This window comes from Vanacampus margaritifer, chromosome 1, assembly GCF_051991255.1.
Source record: "Vanacampus margaritifer isolate UIUO_Vmar chromosome 1, RoL_Vmar_1.0, whole genome shotgun sequence".
Classification (NCBI taxonomy): Eukaryota; Metazoa; Chordata; class Actinopteri; order Syngnathiformes; family Syngnathidae; genus Vanacampus; species Vanacampus margaritifer.
Genome location: NC_135432.1, coordinates 36,986,933 through 37,005,151, shown reverse-complemented (window position 1 = coordinate 37,005,151; position 18,219 = coordinate 36,986,933). Strand labels below are relative to the sequence as shown.

The following is an 18,219-nucleotide window of genomic DNA, read 5'->3' as shown; positions in this document are numbered from 1 at the left end:
ACGTTTGTATTGTAAGGTCTTGGTTTTACGGTTACAGAATATGACAGTACTGGATATTTTCTTTTCTTTAAGGACAATAACTAGAAAATGCTCAGAATAATTTGGGATTGCCACCATGCACTAAGATTTTGTTTTATGTTGTATGGAAGATCGTAGTTTGAAAAAAAAATATTGAGTTTAAAAACCTGCCTCTCTTATCAAAAGTAAATCTATATATTACACACAAATGACAATTCCGAACATTCGTGCGTTTCTGATGTTTACGAAATAATGCAAATGCTTCCTTTACACAGTGAAAACAAATAGCGTATTGTATTGCTTTTGCCTGTGAGTGGCATACAAACCAGGCAGATTGTTATAGTAGTCTAACGGCATTCCATCACATTTTGGAATCAAAATCCTCAAATTTCAATGAGATGACGAGCTTCCTTTCACCGAGTTGACCACCATGTTCACTTGTGACGTAAGGTCGCGATTGTCAATTGAAGCTTTGTTGCTTATGTTTTATTGTTCATATTCTTAACGTTTTCCCGCGATTTGGTACATTTATTCGCAAATGAAAAAGGGATACTCACGACTCCGTCCAATTGACGAGCAGGAAAAAAATTGGGCCAATAGCGTGCATCTTTGAGCTATCTTCTGTCCAATGGGTGTTAAGAAGAGTTACTAAATTAAACCAATAGGCGGCTCGAACCATTGTGCGACTGGAGCTGCCTGGAACTGCCGGGCTGAAGTCGCCGCGTCTCCACCCGGCTGGTCTTCTTGGCTCTCTGCAATGGCGGAACAGCAGCAATTCTACCTCTTGCTGGCTAACCTGATGAGCCCTGACAACAATGTCAGGAAACAATCAGAGGTAAGGATTCATTGGTGCCATTAGTTTTCACGCCTGCCAAGTGGGAGATTGGAGCCAATTGGCGTGTCTGCTGTAGCCAAAGCTAACCGCCATGCTAGTGCTATGTCTAGCCGCGCATCAGGTTTGGTAGCCCACGTGCAATGAGAGCCAGCGTTGGGCAGTGGTCAGCTAACACTACAATGCTAACCTGCTGGACCGTGGTGCGTAGTTTTGAGGACGCGAGTATGCTCAGAAACTGAATAGTCTTCTTGACATTCTCAGAGTTGCACACACATAAATGGCTTCGTGTCGTTGCCAGTCGCTTAGATTTGGTGTTAAATGTCCCGGTGGCGATGAAGCATCTAAAATCTCCAGCTAGTATGGAAGCTAGGCGTCTAGCTAACTCTAGTGTACAGGAAGTAGCATGGCGCTACAAAACGCAAGCTACTTCCCGGTGGCTAACTTATTTAGCAGGTGAACTAGCATTGGGCATTAGCACTATTCAATGACTGTAAGGGTCTTCTGATTATTTTTGTCTTGTACTTTTCAAATAGCGTTATTGATTAAAATAAAAGAAAAAGAAATGTTGCGGCAGCAATGATCAAGCTATCTAAACAACATTACTAGATATCTATTGACGTGTTCGAAAGTGTGTGATTGCTGCATACATAGTACTTGTTTAATGTTACCCAGAAGCACTCTGTTCCGCGTAATTAGGAGCCTTCTCAAATCACCCACCTGTCGTGTTTACGATATATCGACTAGCTTGTTTGGTTTGAGTCAAGCTGTCGTTTTTACTTTACTGCACAATGACGACCCACTTGTCGCGCCAAAGCTTTGTTACTACGAGTGTTGTCCTGGACCCTGTAAAAGTTTTTCTTCGAGATATTTGGGACTTAACAACAATCAGTAGCAGTCAGCACTCTGACGTATTTAAAATGCGAGCTCTCTGCCTCGATCCTAGTAAGATCATCGGATTACGCTTTCATTTGATTCACATGTAATGGCAACTTGTAATCAATTAAACTTAGCAAGTCATTAGCATATTATGTACCGTGTGAATCGTCAGTGGCCCTTTTTAATGTGATGTACTGTAATCACTTTACATTGGAAGTGCTAGCCACATAAACGTGTTCAGTTTGCACAAATTCAGGGTGCACTGTTGCTTGATTTATTAGATTTTTCTCAGAGGCATTGGCCATACAGTATGTTAATGTTTTTCAATGTGAAGGATCATTGGGATTTTGTTGTTAAGGTCTTCTTCCCATCTCTTTCTAACAAACAAGCAATAAATAAATATGTATTGCAATAAATAGCAAATACTAACTAGAAAAATTCCCGCGGAAAAAGTGAAGATTTTGCCGTGACTGGCAACTCGCCACTTACTGCTATTTTGCCGTGAAATCTGTGAGAACTAAAGGTACAAATTCTGTGCCAGTTCATGTGTACTACCTTGTGCCCTAATGGTTAAAGTGGTCGCCCAGAAAGTGCGGGGTCACGGCCTGGGTTAGAATCCTGCTCTGTGCATCTTATAGGTTAGGCTTGTGTGGAAACAAAGGCAAGTGGCCCATAATAAGACTAAAGCTAAAATTATACTTACTAACTTACTAAACACTTTGATTTGCAGTTTTTAAGAGTTTACTACGATAACCTGGCAAAATTCTGCCAAACAAGTGTGATGTAAACACAAACCAGATCACAACAATAAAAAATAAAAACGGAGGCTTCATCAATTTAACTTTTTATGTTTCATAAATCAATGAAATGTAAAATGTGGACTCTAAAGCTTGATTTACACTGCAGTTACGATTACCCAATTCCCATTTAGCGCCCGGTTTTGTTCTGGCCCAAATTGAGGCGGAGGTGGCAACATTCTGTATATGCCATGCCCCCCCAAAGGTTCAATCAAACAATTTGCAAGCAAGCAAATAAACAAACAAAACATTTATTTAATTGGTTTTTGAACTTTGAACTAAGTCCAATTTTACTGAAACGTAAAATAAAAGTACAATAAGTATGTTTGATATTAAACAAAGACTTATATTATTCTCATTCATACTGTGTTTTTCATTAGTTTTAAGTGCAAAAATAGCCTCGCCACATCTGCAGTCTGGTCTGTGTGATTGTCGCTGCAAGACCCACGGCTGGCACAATGCATCTGGTATATTTTACAGAGCATGTCTTCCATAGTATGTTTGAGCCAGGTAAATTTGTTCTGCCACTGCAGATCCAAACACATGGCTCAGCATTTTGAGGAGATTCTGGAAGTATCAGTTGCGATGATTTTAACATTGCTAACATCAGTTTAACTTTAACATATTTACTCGATTATGGCACATTTGCGGGACACTGTGGCCACTTTAACTGTTCTTGATTGGAAGAAAAGGTGTGAGTTTAGCATTTTATTCTTACATAAAATTATTATTTTTACATAAAATGTAGCATGTGGTGCGTGCTTCACTTGTCTCATCCTTGATGACAAATCCAGTTGTTGAGTTGCAGCCTGCTACATGTCCAAGCTTGTTGTTACGCTGCCGTGGTGGTGCATATTCCAAATGTGCCACTTGAAGGCAAAAAAATAAATAAATCTGAATTGTCACTTGACCCATGCGGTAGCGTGTTTCTCTCTAACCAGTAACTACTGTCCATTCTGTATTTCCAGGAGACCTATGACACCATCCCTGGTCAGACAAAGATCACGTTCCTGCTTCAGGCCATCCGAGATCCATCTGCTGCAGAGGAGGTGCGTGCACATCTGTACACTTCTGAGAATCCAGCATGCATGTGTGAAATATTTCAGTGACAAATGTAGTCTTCTCTCTTTGGCCATGACAACTGCTTGCTATGAGTCATAGCTTTGGTATTGGGGCACTTGTTTATCCAGAGTCAACCAGCTGCTTATTCCCTGCGGCTAGCATGCCTTCTCTTTACCTCGAAGCTGATATTTTTAGTCTCGAAATGGGAGAAGTCCAGGAGTGACTTGCTTAGATTGCAAAAGGGTTGGTCAGGCAAATATTTGGGGTAAAAAATGTGTTTTAATTGTCTCTTGTATTTTTATTCTCCATTCACCAGGTCAGACAGATGGCAGCAGTCCTTCTGCGGCGGCTGCTGTCATCCTCCTTTGAAGAGATTTACCCAGGCCTCACAGTTGACATGCAGACAGCCATCAAAACCGAACTTCTGACCAGCATCCAACAGGAGACTTCAGTAAACATCCGCAAGAAGGTCTGCGACATCGCAGCAGAGCTCTCACGCAACCTTATCGGTAATATTTAAACACTTCCTGTCTTAAGTTAAAAAGTCATATTAGAAGTAAATTTTACACAACAGGGTTTAGAATGATAATATTTATTTCTTTGTAATCCAGATGATGATGGGAACAACCAGTGGCCAGAGGTGCTTAAGTTCCTATTTGACTCTGTCAACTCGGACAACGTTGGCCTGCGAGAGGCTGCCCTGCACATATTCTGGTGAGATTATTTCTATTCAGTGTATTGATGGCGGCAGTCTTGTGAGGTCAGCTGTGATATTGATGACCATGATTCGAAAGGATTCTAAATTGTGAGACCTTGTCTTGGGTGGGTTTTCCTCAAGACATTTGGTGACTATAAAGTTTTGCCTTGCTTGGTTCCAGGAACTTCCCAGGAATCTTTGGCAACCAGCAGCAGCATTACATGGATGTTATCAAGCGCATGCTTGTTCAGTGCATGCAGGACCAAGCCAACCCTCAGGTAACATGTGCCCAAAGTTGAGGTCAGCTAGCAGTCAGTTGACACTCTATGTTCCTTATGCATTCATCGTCCTTCAGATCCGCACACTGGCCGCCCGGGCTGCATCTTCTTTTGTCCTGTCCAATGAAGGCAATTCAGCTCTGCTCAAGCATTTCGCCGACTTACTGCCAGGTATCCTGCAGGTAAGGCGCTTGACCATTTTTCCTTCACAAATCTGTTCAACTCTCAAATAGTGTTCTCATCATACCAACATTTAACATCAGTAAATAGAAGGGGAATAAGAGTTCGTAGCTAAATAACTTCAAATTTGCATTATTTATATTAATTCAATTAAAAAAAAAAAGATTAGCCTTCCATTGATTAAAAAAAAAAGCCATTTGAACATTTTTCAACACTTAATAGGAATTGAAGAAAACAACTTAACATTGTTAAACACTACTAAAAATTTTATATATAGAATAGAATACATTTTTATTGTTCACTAGAAAGATGGATTTGTCTTCGGCTCACCAAACGCAGTAGTATTAAACATGTACACAGATAATGAGCAGTTCATATCATAGTTGTGGTCCGCATCCTATCAGTCACTTTGCAGAGTTGAGAATGCTAATAGCACTAGGGACAAAGGATTTCCTAAATACATTCTTCTTCGTTGCCAGATGGACTCTCTAGCGCCTCCCACAATTTAGAGACTAAAATAGCTGAATAGAGGATGAGAGCAATCCTTTTTCCTCGTCCTGTCTGTGAAGAGTTTAATCAGAGGCTTTGAAGGTTTGCCAATTATCTTCCACACAACCCTGAAAAGTTTATTAAGTCTACAATTCAGGTGACCGTACCGGGCAAGAAGATGAAAAGCTAACACTTTACACCTTTACTTTTATAAACAACCCCCAGAAATATCCAATACTGTACAAAAGTCTTTTGACACCAAAGGATTTGTTGTTTATAGTTTAAGCTTTCGTGCAGTATAAAATCTCAGTGAATATTTAACATTTGTTGTTTTTCGAGAACTTCTGACCACTGATACTGAACAAACTTGCAGAACGGAGGGTGGAAGTTTAGTGATTTGATAATGTACTGTAACATAAGCGAGCAGATGGACCATTGGTTATAATTCATTAAAATAGCAAAGTGATTTTACCCCCATCTTCGATAGATAAGTGCACTTAAACACAAATCTCTTCGTAAAACACTAAACTCATTGATAAATAAATAGCTTACATTAGGGTTGGTCGGTAATACGGCATCCCGGGTTGTCCAAAAATGGCAACAGTGTCACTTTCAATACAGTCATTTAGAATAACAAACAGCGTATAATGACCTATTATTCTATTAACATAATATTTTAATAACACGACATTTCTAGTTGTTTTTAGCACGTCTTTGTCGGGTGTGCTTTGTAGTCCAGAAATTATTTGTAGTTGGCTGTCGAATTAACATTATTGCGGGAACGTTATAGCCGTTGGATTAATGTTACGAAGTTATAACTATAATTTACTTTTTTTAACCTTTCAGCGTGAATCCACCTCCTGTCTTTCCCATGTTTGTGCAGGTTGCACTCACTCTATGCAGATTTGAAAGGGGGTGTGTCACTGTCACATGTCAGTGTGACAAATTAGCAGAGACAAGATTTTACAAAATCATATGATTTTCGCCTCGTTTTTGTTCATGAACTGAAATGTCCATACATTTTTGTCCAGTTTTTAAGTACATTTTTGTCTCTTCTTCATAAGTTGACAAAATGCATACTGATTTAGTCCGTTATTGTTCATTAATGAGGGTTTTAGTCTAGTCTAGTTTTAGTCTAGTCTAGTTTTAGTCCGGTGAAAATTGTCCAGTCTAGTTTTAGTCCAGTCTAGTTTTAGTCCGGTGAAAATTGTGTTGACAAAATGTATTTTTGTTTATTTTTTTGTTGACGAAATTAACACTACTGGATGTACTGGTGTATAATCACCAGAATTTGCATGGTTAACACCTGCCATTTCTGGCTCTGATCAGGCAGTGAATGAGTCCTGCTACCAGGGAGACGACTCTGTCCTCAAGTCTTTGGTAGAAATTGCCGACACAGCACCGAAATATCTGCGACCAAACTTGGAGGCCACTCTGCAACTCTGCCTGAAGGTGAGGTGGGAACCCATGCAACATGAGTTTTGCGCTGCAGACCATGCTCTGCTTTTGATGTCAACACTTGCCATGCTTCTTCAGCTCTGCGCAGATAGCAACTTGCCCAACATGCAGAGACAGTTGGCTTTGGAAGTCATCGTCACCTTATCAGAGACTGCAGCAGCCATGTTGAGGAAACACACCGCCATTGTGGCTCAGAGTGGTGAGTAATCCTTTATGATTGTGGCGTGGCCCTCTCGGATTTGTTACTAATCCGTTTATACCTGAAGATATTATTCAGAATACCCGTTCATTAGGAGTTGGTCTGTATGTCTAGTGCCTCAGATGTTGGCTATGATGGTGGACCTAGAAGAGGATGAGGACTGGGCCATGGCGGACGAGCTGGAAGATGATGATTTTGACAGGTAGTGTAATGTTGCTGGCAAACTCAAAACATCCGAGCAGCGTTGTCACCTTGTTCTGTCACCTAACAGCAATGCAGTAGCAGGAGAAAGCGCTCTAGACAGAATCGCCTGTGGTCTGGGAGGAAAGGTCATTTTGCCTCTGATCAAGCAGCACATCAGGCAGATGCTGCAGAACAGTGAGTAAATGTCCAACGGCAGGCAGCAACTATATCAACTGCAATTCAATGAAGCTGAAATAAAGCTAGAGTTCGTTCCTAGCTGACTGGAAGTACCGCCACGCTGGGCTTATGGCGCTGTCGGCCATTGGCGAAGGCTGCCACCAACAAATGGAGGCCATCCTTAATGAGACGGTCATCTCAGTGCTGCACTTTTGCGCAGACCCGGTAAGTCCTTTCAATTTGAATGATGCTGCTTGTTAACTGGGGTAAACCGACCAAAAATAAATACTCCTCAGCATCCGAGGGTGCGCTACGCTGCCTGCAACGCCATTGGACAAATGGCTACAGATTTTGCACCGACTTTCCAAAAGAAGTTCCATGATAAGGTAAAGTCAAATTCAAGTGAAACAGACCAATGGAGAGGTTTCATCTGGACGACGACGACCTTCCTTCCTTGCAGGTGATCCCCGCGCTGCTTCAGACCATGAATGACCAGAGCAACCCCCGAGTGCAGGCACACGCTGCTGCTGCGCTCATCAATTTCACAGAAGACTGCCCCAAATCTCTGCTCATCCCTTATTTGGACAGCTTGGTGAAGCACCTCCATGTCATCATGGTCGCCAAGTTGCAAGAGGTAGACAACACAAATCTTTTATCACTCAAGTCGCTGCTCGGTTTTGAGTTCTTCAGCGTTCTTTCTCTCCCCTCCTTAGTTATTCCAGAAGGGCACCAAACTGGTCCTGGAGCAGGTGGTGACTTCCATTGCGTCTGTGGCGGATACTGCAGAGGAGAAGTTTGTGCCATACTACGACTCCTTCATGCCCTCGCTCAAACATATCGTGGAAATTGCCGTGCAAAAGGAGCTGCGGCTGCTTCGGGGCAAGACCATCGAGTGCATCAGCCTCATCGGTCTCGCCGTTGGCAAGGAGAAGGTACATCCAAGGAGTTGTTGATGCCTGTGCGCTCATTCCTATGTTCCAAATCAATCTTTTCTTTTTTCTTAGTTCATGCCAGATGCATATGCTGTCATGCAGCTGCTTCTCAAAACCCAGACAGACTTCAATGACCTGGAAGATGATGATCCGCAGGTGAGAAGGCTAGGCAGTACTTGAAACACTTTCAAGCCGTCCGCGGGTTGGCAACTTCTTTTTTTGTTCTTTGGTTAAAGATCTCATACATGATCTCAGCCTGGGCCAGGATGTGCAAGATCCTGGGGAAGGAGTTTCAGCAGTACCTCCCAGTGGTGATGGGCCCCTTATTGAAGACCGCCTCCATCAAACCAGAGGTGGCTCTGCTTGACAGTAAGTCGCTTTTGTGCTCATGCCATCTGCTTTTATATTAACTCATTGACTTCCAGCCATTTTCACTGAAGCAACCCCTTTGGCTCCCGGCTGTTTTACTGGATTTTGACTGATTTTGCAAGGCTATAGCTGTAAAATCATGGAACCTACCAAAATAAAGATTAAAGTATTTTCTTTCATCAGGGGAAAAAATTATCTGTTTCAGTTTTGCAGCAATTGGCGTTAGAATATAACAGTTTCATCATTATTAACAAACTTGTTGAAAACAATGGCAAATAGAGCTTGTTGTAACATTTTTGTAGCCCAGGATATGGAGAATATATCAGAGGACGACGGCTGGGAGTTCGTCAACCTTGGAGACCAGCAGAGTTTTGGCATCAAGACCGCCGGCCTGGAGGAAAAGTCCACTGCTTGCCAGATGCTGGTAAGCGTCTGCTGCAGGATGGCGACTTGCAAATGGAACTTTTTCACATTTTGTCACATTACACCCTCAAGAAAAAAAATATTATTGGCATTTCATATAATAGACTAATAAAATGGCTCATATTTAGTGAAGTGAAACATTATAGCTGAGGTGGGCGCGACAATGAATTTTGAACGTCAGTCATTCGGCAATCGTCAACAGACGGGACACACTTCTGTCATCGTCAAGCCAAATCATCTTTCCGTCATTCCAGGTGGGCCATCCGTCAATGTTCCGTCATTCATCACCAAAATGGGATATCAGTCATTGACGGATTGTCAAATTTATTGACGGATTGACAATTACATTGACGGACGAAAACCCACTTCCGTCAGTGCTAAATTCGTAAATTTTTGGAAGTTTCCCATCAATCGTCAACAAAATGGGCATTCATCATTGACTGATCAACGGACCTTCCGTCAATAGTGATAGAATGCCCACCTCTCCATAATAAAATCTGAAAAGTTGGTAGTCTACCAGCGTCTAATGTAGTCCAATAGATACCATCCACCTCTTCCTTCATCGCCATCTACAGCATATAAGAACATTTTAATAAATTTTCTTAACTGCTTATTCGTCATTTAATTTAAAAAAAAATCTTAATTTTAAAGCAAAATTGAATGTCTCGTGTTGACAATTGGACTTACCAACAACTTTTTGGAACCCAGTGGATTTTTTTACTGTTTTTGCTTCAATGAGGCATGTTTTGTATTTAAATACACACTGTATGTAATAACCTTATTGTGTGTTTAGTTTTACAATTAAAGTGGATGAATCTCGTTATTCTAAGCCTTTTCACAGTTAACTATAGGCATATAATGATTCAATCTTACCTTTGACACCATGGCGATGTAATTTTTTTTTAGGAAATATTAGGTATTTTGAATGGCTATTTTTAATAATATGCCCAAGTTCAGTATAAGCCCGCCTCTCCCCGTGTGGTTGCTGTGCCCCTCTCGTCGCGCATGGCCCACAAAACTCTGGAGCGCTGCACGCAAGACTGGCCAGCCCTTGCAGTACAGCCGTGTCTTCTTTAAATGTGGAAATTGGATGGATGTTCAATTCTTCAAACATTTGAAACAAAATAGCTCATTTGCCGCAAGAAATCATAGTGGAGGAGGAGGGGGAAGGGGGAGGAAAATAAAACCCCGAGATGGACGCAAACCCGGGACCTTCTGCTTACAGGTTGAGCGTGCTAACCACGACGCCATACATTCAGTTAGGTTTAACAGTGCAGAAATTTTACTTATAGTTTACACAAATGTCAGCCGATCTTTCTGTGAATTTAAGACGACCAATTGCCATTGCACTTTGGCATTGCAAATGTGAAGGATAATTGATTGCTTTGAATTTATTTGAACAGAATGTTTACTGATAAAGGCTACTTTTATCACTATCCTGCGAGCATGGAGGCCTCAGAAAGTGGGCGTTTGTTTAGTCCGCATAGGCGGTGCGGGGGTGGGTCCTCACCTGATGACATCATAGAGTGAGTACCCACTCGTTTTCTCAGGTTGGGAGGGGCTGGTGCTTGGAGAGCAGAATGACCTAGATTTAGCTTTTCAACATGGCTAAAAGCTCCAAAAAGTAGATTTTTCACAGTTACTGCCCCTTTAACTCCAACCGTAGTGTCATTAAACGGCTTAAAGGACGCTTGGGGACAGCAGAATCACACTGATTCGCTCCGGGCTTGCTAGAAGCAACATGGTGCATTCAGGGTACTTTCACAATATAGGGAACACATTGTTTTTCTTCAATCATTACGTTTTTATGATCGAGAGAAGCCAAAATCGAAATCACAATAACATTTCGGTTAATCGTCCAGCCCTATTAGACTTTTTTTTTTTAGATTTTTGTTGAAAACTAGTTGTTTTCCTTCTACTACTTAAAACAGGGATGTGATTTTTTCCGCTAATTCGCGGAATTCGGCTTTTTTTATCCCCCCCCCCCCAAAAAAAGCGTTTTTTTTTTTTTTTTTTTTTTTTTTTTTTTAAGTAGTTCATTGTGTATGCACATGACTCCGACAGATAACATCTGCCATAAAACTGCCATTTTATATGGGATAGTTCAATATACATTGAAAATTTATGCTGTTGTTTTGTCTATTTCTTTGTCATGTGAGTGCATTGAAAGTACTTAAAAACACGGAAAACCCATGAGCTCCGGGGGGCTTCCCCCCACCAGGGCACTGCCCTGGACCTAGCTGGGTGCCAGCGGCCCCCAGACCCCCGGCTAAATTTTCAGATAATTTCACTTTGGTCAAATCACATCCCTGTTAAAAACAATGAAGTAAACATTTTTGTAAGGTGACATGTCAAAGTACAACAAGCCACCCAAAATGTCACCACTGATAAGCTAATATTTGTGTTGCAGGTGTGTTATGCCAAAGAGCTGAAGGAAGGTTTTGTGGAGTACACTGAACAAGTAGTGAAGCTGATGGTTCCTTTACTAAAGTTCTACTTCCATGATGATATCCTTGTTGTTGACTTGAAGAACTGACATCGTTTGGATAGTTTGCAAAGAAAAGCTGTTCTCTCAAAGACAGGAATGCTTGCTAAAGAAGGATTTCCTTAACTGTATCACGTGTGCGAGTGGCAGCCGCAGAGTCCATGCCCCTGCTGTTGGAGTGCGCACGGGTTCGGGGGCCGGAGTACCTCACCCAGATGTGGCTGTTTATGTGCGACGCCCTCATCAAGGCGATCGGGACGGAACCGGATTCGGACGTCCTGTCAGAAATCATGCATTCTTTTGCCAAGGTAATAAAGCCTCTCCTGAGACATTACATTGCAACAGATGTTGCTTTTGGCAGATAGTAAGCGGGTCTCCAAATGAGGCAAAGTGTTTGAGTGAACATTTACAACAACCCTTTTGCATGACAGCATAATGTCCATTAACATTAGCTGAAAAAGTCTGCTAGCTCAATGCTAACTTAATTGGAAATCCCATAGATGGGCTTACGGAACATACTGTGGTCATTTTGAACCAAGCGGGTTGGATTTTGAAAAAAGTCTTTGAATCCTTGAAATATCAACTTTATAGAACTTGAAAGGACAATGCCAAAATAAAAATTAGGGATTTCGATACCACTTTTTTTTTTATACAGATACTCAAATCTTCAGTACTCACCGCTACCAAGTGCCAATACCATTAATACTTATGATACATACCCCCCCCCACAAAAAAAACAATGACAGCCTCTTTAAAAAAGAAAAAAAGACACATCCCAATTATAGCGAATTGCCTTAAAAATGCTTGAAATTAATAGCAATTATATTCTTTCAATTTGCTCATAAAAGTTATTTTGCATAGAGCACACAATAAAATTAATTTCAAAAAATAAACAAATAATCCAGTGGCCAGGGAAAAAAAATGTCCCAATCAAAATATGTAGTTGCTTTTAAGGAATATAGTAGGGCTGCAACTATCGAGTATTTAAATATATAGAATACTCAACTGAAAATTTTGAGTACTGAAGTTCTCGACTAAAATATTTTTGCTTGGATAAAGAGTAATTTAATGTACACAACATTTTCACTTGATGAAAAACAAGTTGGTTCAAGGGTTTCCTTTTTAATTTTTTTTTAATAAAGTTAATTTTTTCAAATTGTACACTTACAATATACGCCAGGGTAGTGATTGCATTTATGAATTTGGAACAGTTGACCAGCAATAAGGCAAATCAGGCTAGTTTTTTTAATGCATTTGATTGCTTCACTTTACAGATAAAAAAAAGAAGAAGCTTTTGATGAATCTGCAGACACAAAACACATTATCTACTGGAGTATTGCCCTATACAGGACACATCTTAAATCGGGAGCCAGTTGAAACGTATACAACATATTTTCATGTATCGTGTCGTTCGCTCCATTCATGGGGCCTTGGGCGCAAATGCGTAAACTTACCCCACACCAGCCGCGGCCTAGCCTGGACCAGGTTGAGTGGACGTGGGGCGAGAGGGGACCGCCACCACCTACTCGCCGTCGCGCAGCTACGGGTCGGTTGGACTCCCGCGAATCTGCCCGCACCCTCTGTCTCGTTTGCCGAGGGCGCTCACTCTCTCCGGTAATGATCTTTCCGCAGGTTCATCTACTGAAACCTTGTTCGTTGTCGTCACCATTTCCGAATTCCGCTCGCCCCTTTGATTTATTTTTAATACCTTCGTTCTTGCTGCTTGAATCAAATAAGTAAAATCAGCTTATTCTTCCTTCCATTGCGTTGGTGACGTTAAGTGGCTAAATTAAAAGTAGCCCGTGCATCCAATACGCTAAAGCTTTAAATAAACAAGTACTCAAGGTACCTGTGGCGGTCAATAAATGCAAAATAACCATTTCAGCCTTTAGTTCCTGACCAAAGAACGGCCACAAGAGCGGGGACCGATACCAGTATCGATTCCCGTCGCGAGTACCAATAGCATGAAATATGTCCGGTATTAGCCCGATCCCGATACCTGGTATTGGTACTCGCCCATACCTAATAAAAATAAGAGCGTGAAATAAGAATAGAATATACTCAAAAATAGCAACTGAAAAAAATAACCCAGTAAGAACAAATACTGACTTTTCCTGTGCGTTTTGGCTTCTTGGGTACAGTGTTGTCGTGCATCCATGGCGTGTACGCTTAAAGTGAGCACAGAAGAAAGTTGCAATTGAATTCCATTAAAATAACTCGTTTTTCACACATTGGGAAGAATTTGTGCCTTTGTGTGTGGTGTTATCTTGCCTGGGTATGTGTTCACACATTTGTGTGTGGATATTTGTTGTTTGAGGGAAAAACACTCCCCAAAGTCCATGCTAATTTCTGATTAGCATTTGAATGGAATCCTGCCTTCACTTTTAGCATTAGCGCTAGGCTTGAAGCAATGTTGTAACGAAGTACAGTATGTTTCGTATTTAAAATAGAGTGAATGTTGTTCTTATTGTTGTATGTTTAGTTTCACAGTTAACTCCAACTGAGTTGTCATTAAACGGCGTCAAGAACGCTTGGGGACAACAGAATGACATGCTACACACTTGCTAGTTGCTAATGTTACTTAAGCAAAATGGTGCATTCAGGGTACTTTCACAGCGCTGGAAACTTCGGTTTTCTTCTATTATAACGTTTTAAGGGGAAAATAATCGGCCATTGGGCGATTGTTTTGGCAGATGTCTGAAGGGCAATAATCGGCCGATTATAATCTAGTATTATTTATAGTGTTGAGAATAGATTAATTGCTTAGTCCACGTGTTTACATATCGGTTTCACAAAACATGAATAATTGAAAATAAATTAGGCAGGTTTCTTTGCAAAATTGCTGTCTTAACCCGTTTTGACTGACTGATTTGTTAACATCACACTTGTTTGGTAGAATTGTGTCTATTTGTAGTGAACGCTTAGAAATAGATAATAATCATGATTCATTTGGTTTTATTTTAGTGTAAGCGTAACCTAGAAGATCAAAACGATGACGTTTAATAAATCTAGTATTGTTTATTCTAATAGATTAATTTATTGCATGTGTTGGTTAAAACATTCATGGGAAGAGGACCTTGAGAAAATAATTGATTAATATTAAATTAAAAAGTAGCGTGTAACTACATTATTATTCAAAATGTATGAATAGATTGCCAGTATTCTAACAGTGTCTTTCTTCTCACGTAGTGCATCGAGCTGATGGGTGACGGCTGTTTGAACAACGAGCACTTTGAGGAGCTGGGTGGCATTTTGAAAGGCAAACTGGAGGAGCATTTTAAGAACCAGGAGCTGAGGCAGGGTGAGACTTCACAAGCGGCGACGATGACATGTTGCGTCACAATTATTGTGCTTGTGCTTGTGCAAGTTTCTCATGTTGATGCCACACTTGTCCTTCCAGCTAAGAGACAGGATGAAGACTATGATGACCTGGTGGAGGAAACCTTGCAAGATGAGGTAAATGTTAATCGGATGAAACTACATGAAACTTTGTGGGGCGAATGCAGTCCTAATGGATCCCTTCTGATGTGTCAGGATGAGAACGACGTGTACATCCTGACTAAGGTGTCGGACGTCCTGCATTCTGTTTTCAGTAGTTACAAAGAAAAGGTTCTCCCATGGTTTGAACAGCTTCTCCAGCTCATAGTCCAGCTCATAGTAGGTGTTCATCCAATGAAAGGAATTTGTTGTGCCTTTCTCCTCCTCACTATTAACGGACTGCATTTTTGTCCTCTAGTGTCCAAACAGGCCATGGGCTGACAGACAGTGGGGGCTGTGCATCTTTGACGATGTGGTGGAGCACTGCAGCCCGTCCTCCTTCAAGTATGCAGAGTACTTCCTGCGGCCCATGTTGCAGTCTCTGTGCGACTCAAGTCCCGAAGTTCGACAGGCAGCGGCCTATGGTGTTGGTGTCATGGCGCAATATGGAGGAGAGAACTACCGGCCGTTCTGCACAGGTATTAGTGGCACGCTTGCCAATCTGTATTGTTGTTATTTATGTTTATGTATGTATATGTCACATGTTTACTGATTTGTGCTCCAGAGGCCATCCCCTTACTGGTCAGAGTGATCCAGGCAGCCGATTCCCGCTCAAAGGAGAACGTCAACGCGACAGAAAACTGCATCTCGGCAGTTGGCAAGGTCATGAGATTCCGGCCCGAGTGCGCCAATGTCAATGAAATTCTTCCCCACTGGATCAGCTGGTTACCTCTCAATGAAGATAAAGAGGAGGCAGTCCACACTTTTGACTTCTTATGTGATCTAATTGAAAGGTAGGATGACATTCAATCTGTACTTCTCTTGAGTGATGCTGAAATTATCGAGGACCAAAATTATTAATAAATGAAAGACAAACTGATATTAAATTTTTTTATATAAATGGAAATAAAAACAACTCTTAATAATACATATTCTAAGAAACTAAATAAATGAAATTTATTTGTATTTTTGAATTACATTTTTCTGTTGTTATTTTCACTTATGTTCATTTATTTATTTAGTCATTTATTTTTAATTTTGGCAGTTTTGGTCCTCCATAGCAATTGCGGAAGACGACCTGAAGTGATGCTTTTCTCTTAAACGTCCCACATTGTTTCCGCAGTAACAACCCTGTTGTCCTCGGACCAGACAACTCCAACCTGCCCAAACTCTTCGTCATCATTGCCGACGCGGTAGCAAACGAGTCTGTGAAGAGCGAAGACGCTTGCAGTAAACGTCTGGCAAACGTGGTTCGTCAAGTACAGGTGAACTCCGCATCTGCGCTGTCACATGGCTGAGTGAACTCGCTGGCCTTTCGCTGCGTGACAATCACCGATTGATTTTGCCGTCCTAGGTGTCGGGAGGATTGTGGTCCCAGTGCATAGCGACGCTAAATGAGACTCAACAGAAAGCCATACAAGATTTACTGAATGCCGCGTGAGCCTCCGGGTCAGACTTCCCCACCCATAGAAAGTCCCTGAAGAAAAGTTGACTCTTCCCCCGACACATAATACACACTCCTTGATCTGCAGGGTGTAGGATGCTGGCTTTACCCTCCTGAACACCCCCCCACATTCTATTATACGCACTGCACTCAATTGACTGAGCAAAAATGGAGGACCCTGACATCAAGGACTGTCTCATCTCCTTTAGCTAGATGTTTGTTTCCAACCATTCCCTCAAGTGTGACTTGCCTCTGCCCAGAGATACATATTGCCCATCACAAACTCACAAATAAGGATCGGGGGGGTTGGAGGGGAGAAAGGGACTCTATTGGACTGCAGAGCTCAGTGAGTTGAACATGCACACTGGGCGGTTCACTGCCTGTCTCCTGTGAATTTTTTTTCTTCTTTTTTCGAGCCCCCTTTTTTGGTTACTAGTTACCTTGGGGGGGGATAACCTCTGTCAGAGGGGATGTTTCCAAAGTAAAGGCATGTTATAAGTGGCTAACTCTAGTGAACATAGTGGATTTACTTGTTTCAAATAAGTAGGGTTTATTTTTTCTGAATGTCAAAGCACCACTTTAGGTATCGTTGGTAAGGGGGATGAGAAAATAAAAAGAAGCTCAACTTGTCATTTGGTCGCTGCCAACCCAGTTGAAGTCTAACTGCTTGTAGAGTATCTGTGTGTGCTACCGTACTCTTTGCTATTATGGTGTGTAATCCTTTACAGCGCTGCAGGTATGTGATAACATTTCACAAACTACCTACCGTACAATAAAATTCTATTGAGAATTCTGAAAATGCTTATATGAACTTTACTTGATGGAGCTGGGCTCATATACATATTTTACTTTACATGGTTAATCGGACTCATTTCAACATGCTTTTTATTTTGGCATCAAGCAAAGTAAAGTTTACATTTAAAGCTTTCAACCAGAACATGTGACTTGAACCTTCCTGGAAACTTTCAACACCAACAGAAAATCAAATTGGTACAGCGGCCTCACAATCTACTTAAGGGATGGGCAACCAACTAGCGCATATGGCCTCTGACCACGCTGATTATTTTAAAACAAGACATATGTTCAAATATATATTTACAAACTCAAAATATGCAGAAAACATTTATAAGCAGTTCATTGTTTTCCATGAAGAGCTGGGGGGAATTGGGGAAATACCAAAAATAAAATATACTACCGGTAATCAAACAAAACCGGCAAGTCCACGGGTGCCGAACCTTAAGTGCAGTCTGCAAGGGTTGACTGTAGTTTTAACTTGTAATGTTACCAATCACAACTAGATGGCAGACATGGCTTACTTGCACTATACTACGCGAGTAGGCTTTATTCTATTTTTGTTGTTGTTGCAGATTTGGAATGATATACAGGACAAACCTAGGACCTCAAAATTTTCAGTGACTTGTTTTTTGTGGGGGGGAAATGTACCAGTAAAGTTCATTTGCTGCTCAGCAGTTTTATGCTGGCCATGATTAAAAAAAAATATATATATATATATGTCTAGTACAAACATATTTACTATGGAGCTTTATGTAGAAAATAAACTGAACTGGCTAAAGTCTGCCATAAACGTTCAAAATACTATCCACAAAGCTGTGGAAGTTGGATAAATGTCCATAAGCAACACTTTGGGGAATAATACTCCAAACGATAACAATGATGAACCTATTGATCGCCTAATTTTTGCCTCTGGTGCAAAAAAAAACAACAAACAACTTAATATTTACTTTTGTGTCAGACCACTTTTTTTCTGCCACAGTGCGCTGCAGCACATACAGGATTTACAGAGTTGGCAACAAGCTGCCACTCGGCCAGCTTGCTTTTG

The 18,219-nt window shown here is 41.2% G+C and overlaps 1 protein-coding gene across 1 annotated transcript; it reads left to right on the top strand.

Annotated features, from left to right (window-relative positions):
• Window positions 1-704: 704 nt before the first annotated feature.
• On the top strand, window positions 705-17,178 carry kpnb3 (karyopherin (importin) beta 3). The gene is made up of 26 exons (XM_077552487.1): window positions 705-853; window positions 3,495-3,575; window positions 3,905-4,097; window positions 4,200-4,302; window positions 4,467-4,563; window positions 4,641-4,745; window positions 6,562-6,684; window positions 6,769-6,889; window positions 7,004-7,091; window positions 7,161-7,267; window positions 7,350-7,474; window positions 7,546-7,635; window positions 7,710-7,883; window positions 7,963-8,181; window positions 8,254-8,337; window positions 8,418-8,550; window positions 8,853-8,974; window positions 11,384-11,480; window positions 11,594-11,766; window positions 14,648-14,759; window positions 14,859-14,914; window positions 14,993-15,115; window positions 15,195-15,414; window positions 15,501-15,729; window positions 16,059-16,200; window positions 16,290-17,178. The coding sequence occupies exons 1-26, from the start codon at window positions 776-778 to the stop codon at window positions 16,374-16,376; spliced, it is 3,282 nt and encodes a 1,093-aa protein (XP_077408613.1). The 5' UTR covers window positions 705-775; the 3' UTR covers window positions 16,377-17,178.
• The last annotated feature ends 1,041 nt before the right edge of the window (window positions 17,179-18,219 follow it).

Excerpts from the sequence above, each read along its gene's own strand:
- kpnb3 (XM_077552487.1), top strand. The coding sequence starts at position 776 with ATGGCGGAACAGCAGCAATTCTACCTCTTGCTGGCTAACCTGATGAGC. Across the intron at positions 4,746-6,561 it reads TACTGCCAGGTATCCTGCAG|GCAGTGAATGAGTCCTGCTA; the intron begins GTAAGGCGCTTG and ends GGCTCTGATCAG. Across the intron at positions 7,092-7,160 it reads GAAGATGATGATTTTGACAG|CAATGCAGTAGCAGGAGAAA; the intron begins GTAGTGTAATGT and ends GTCACCTAACAG.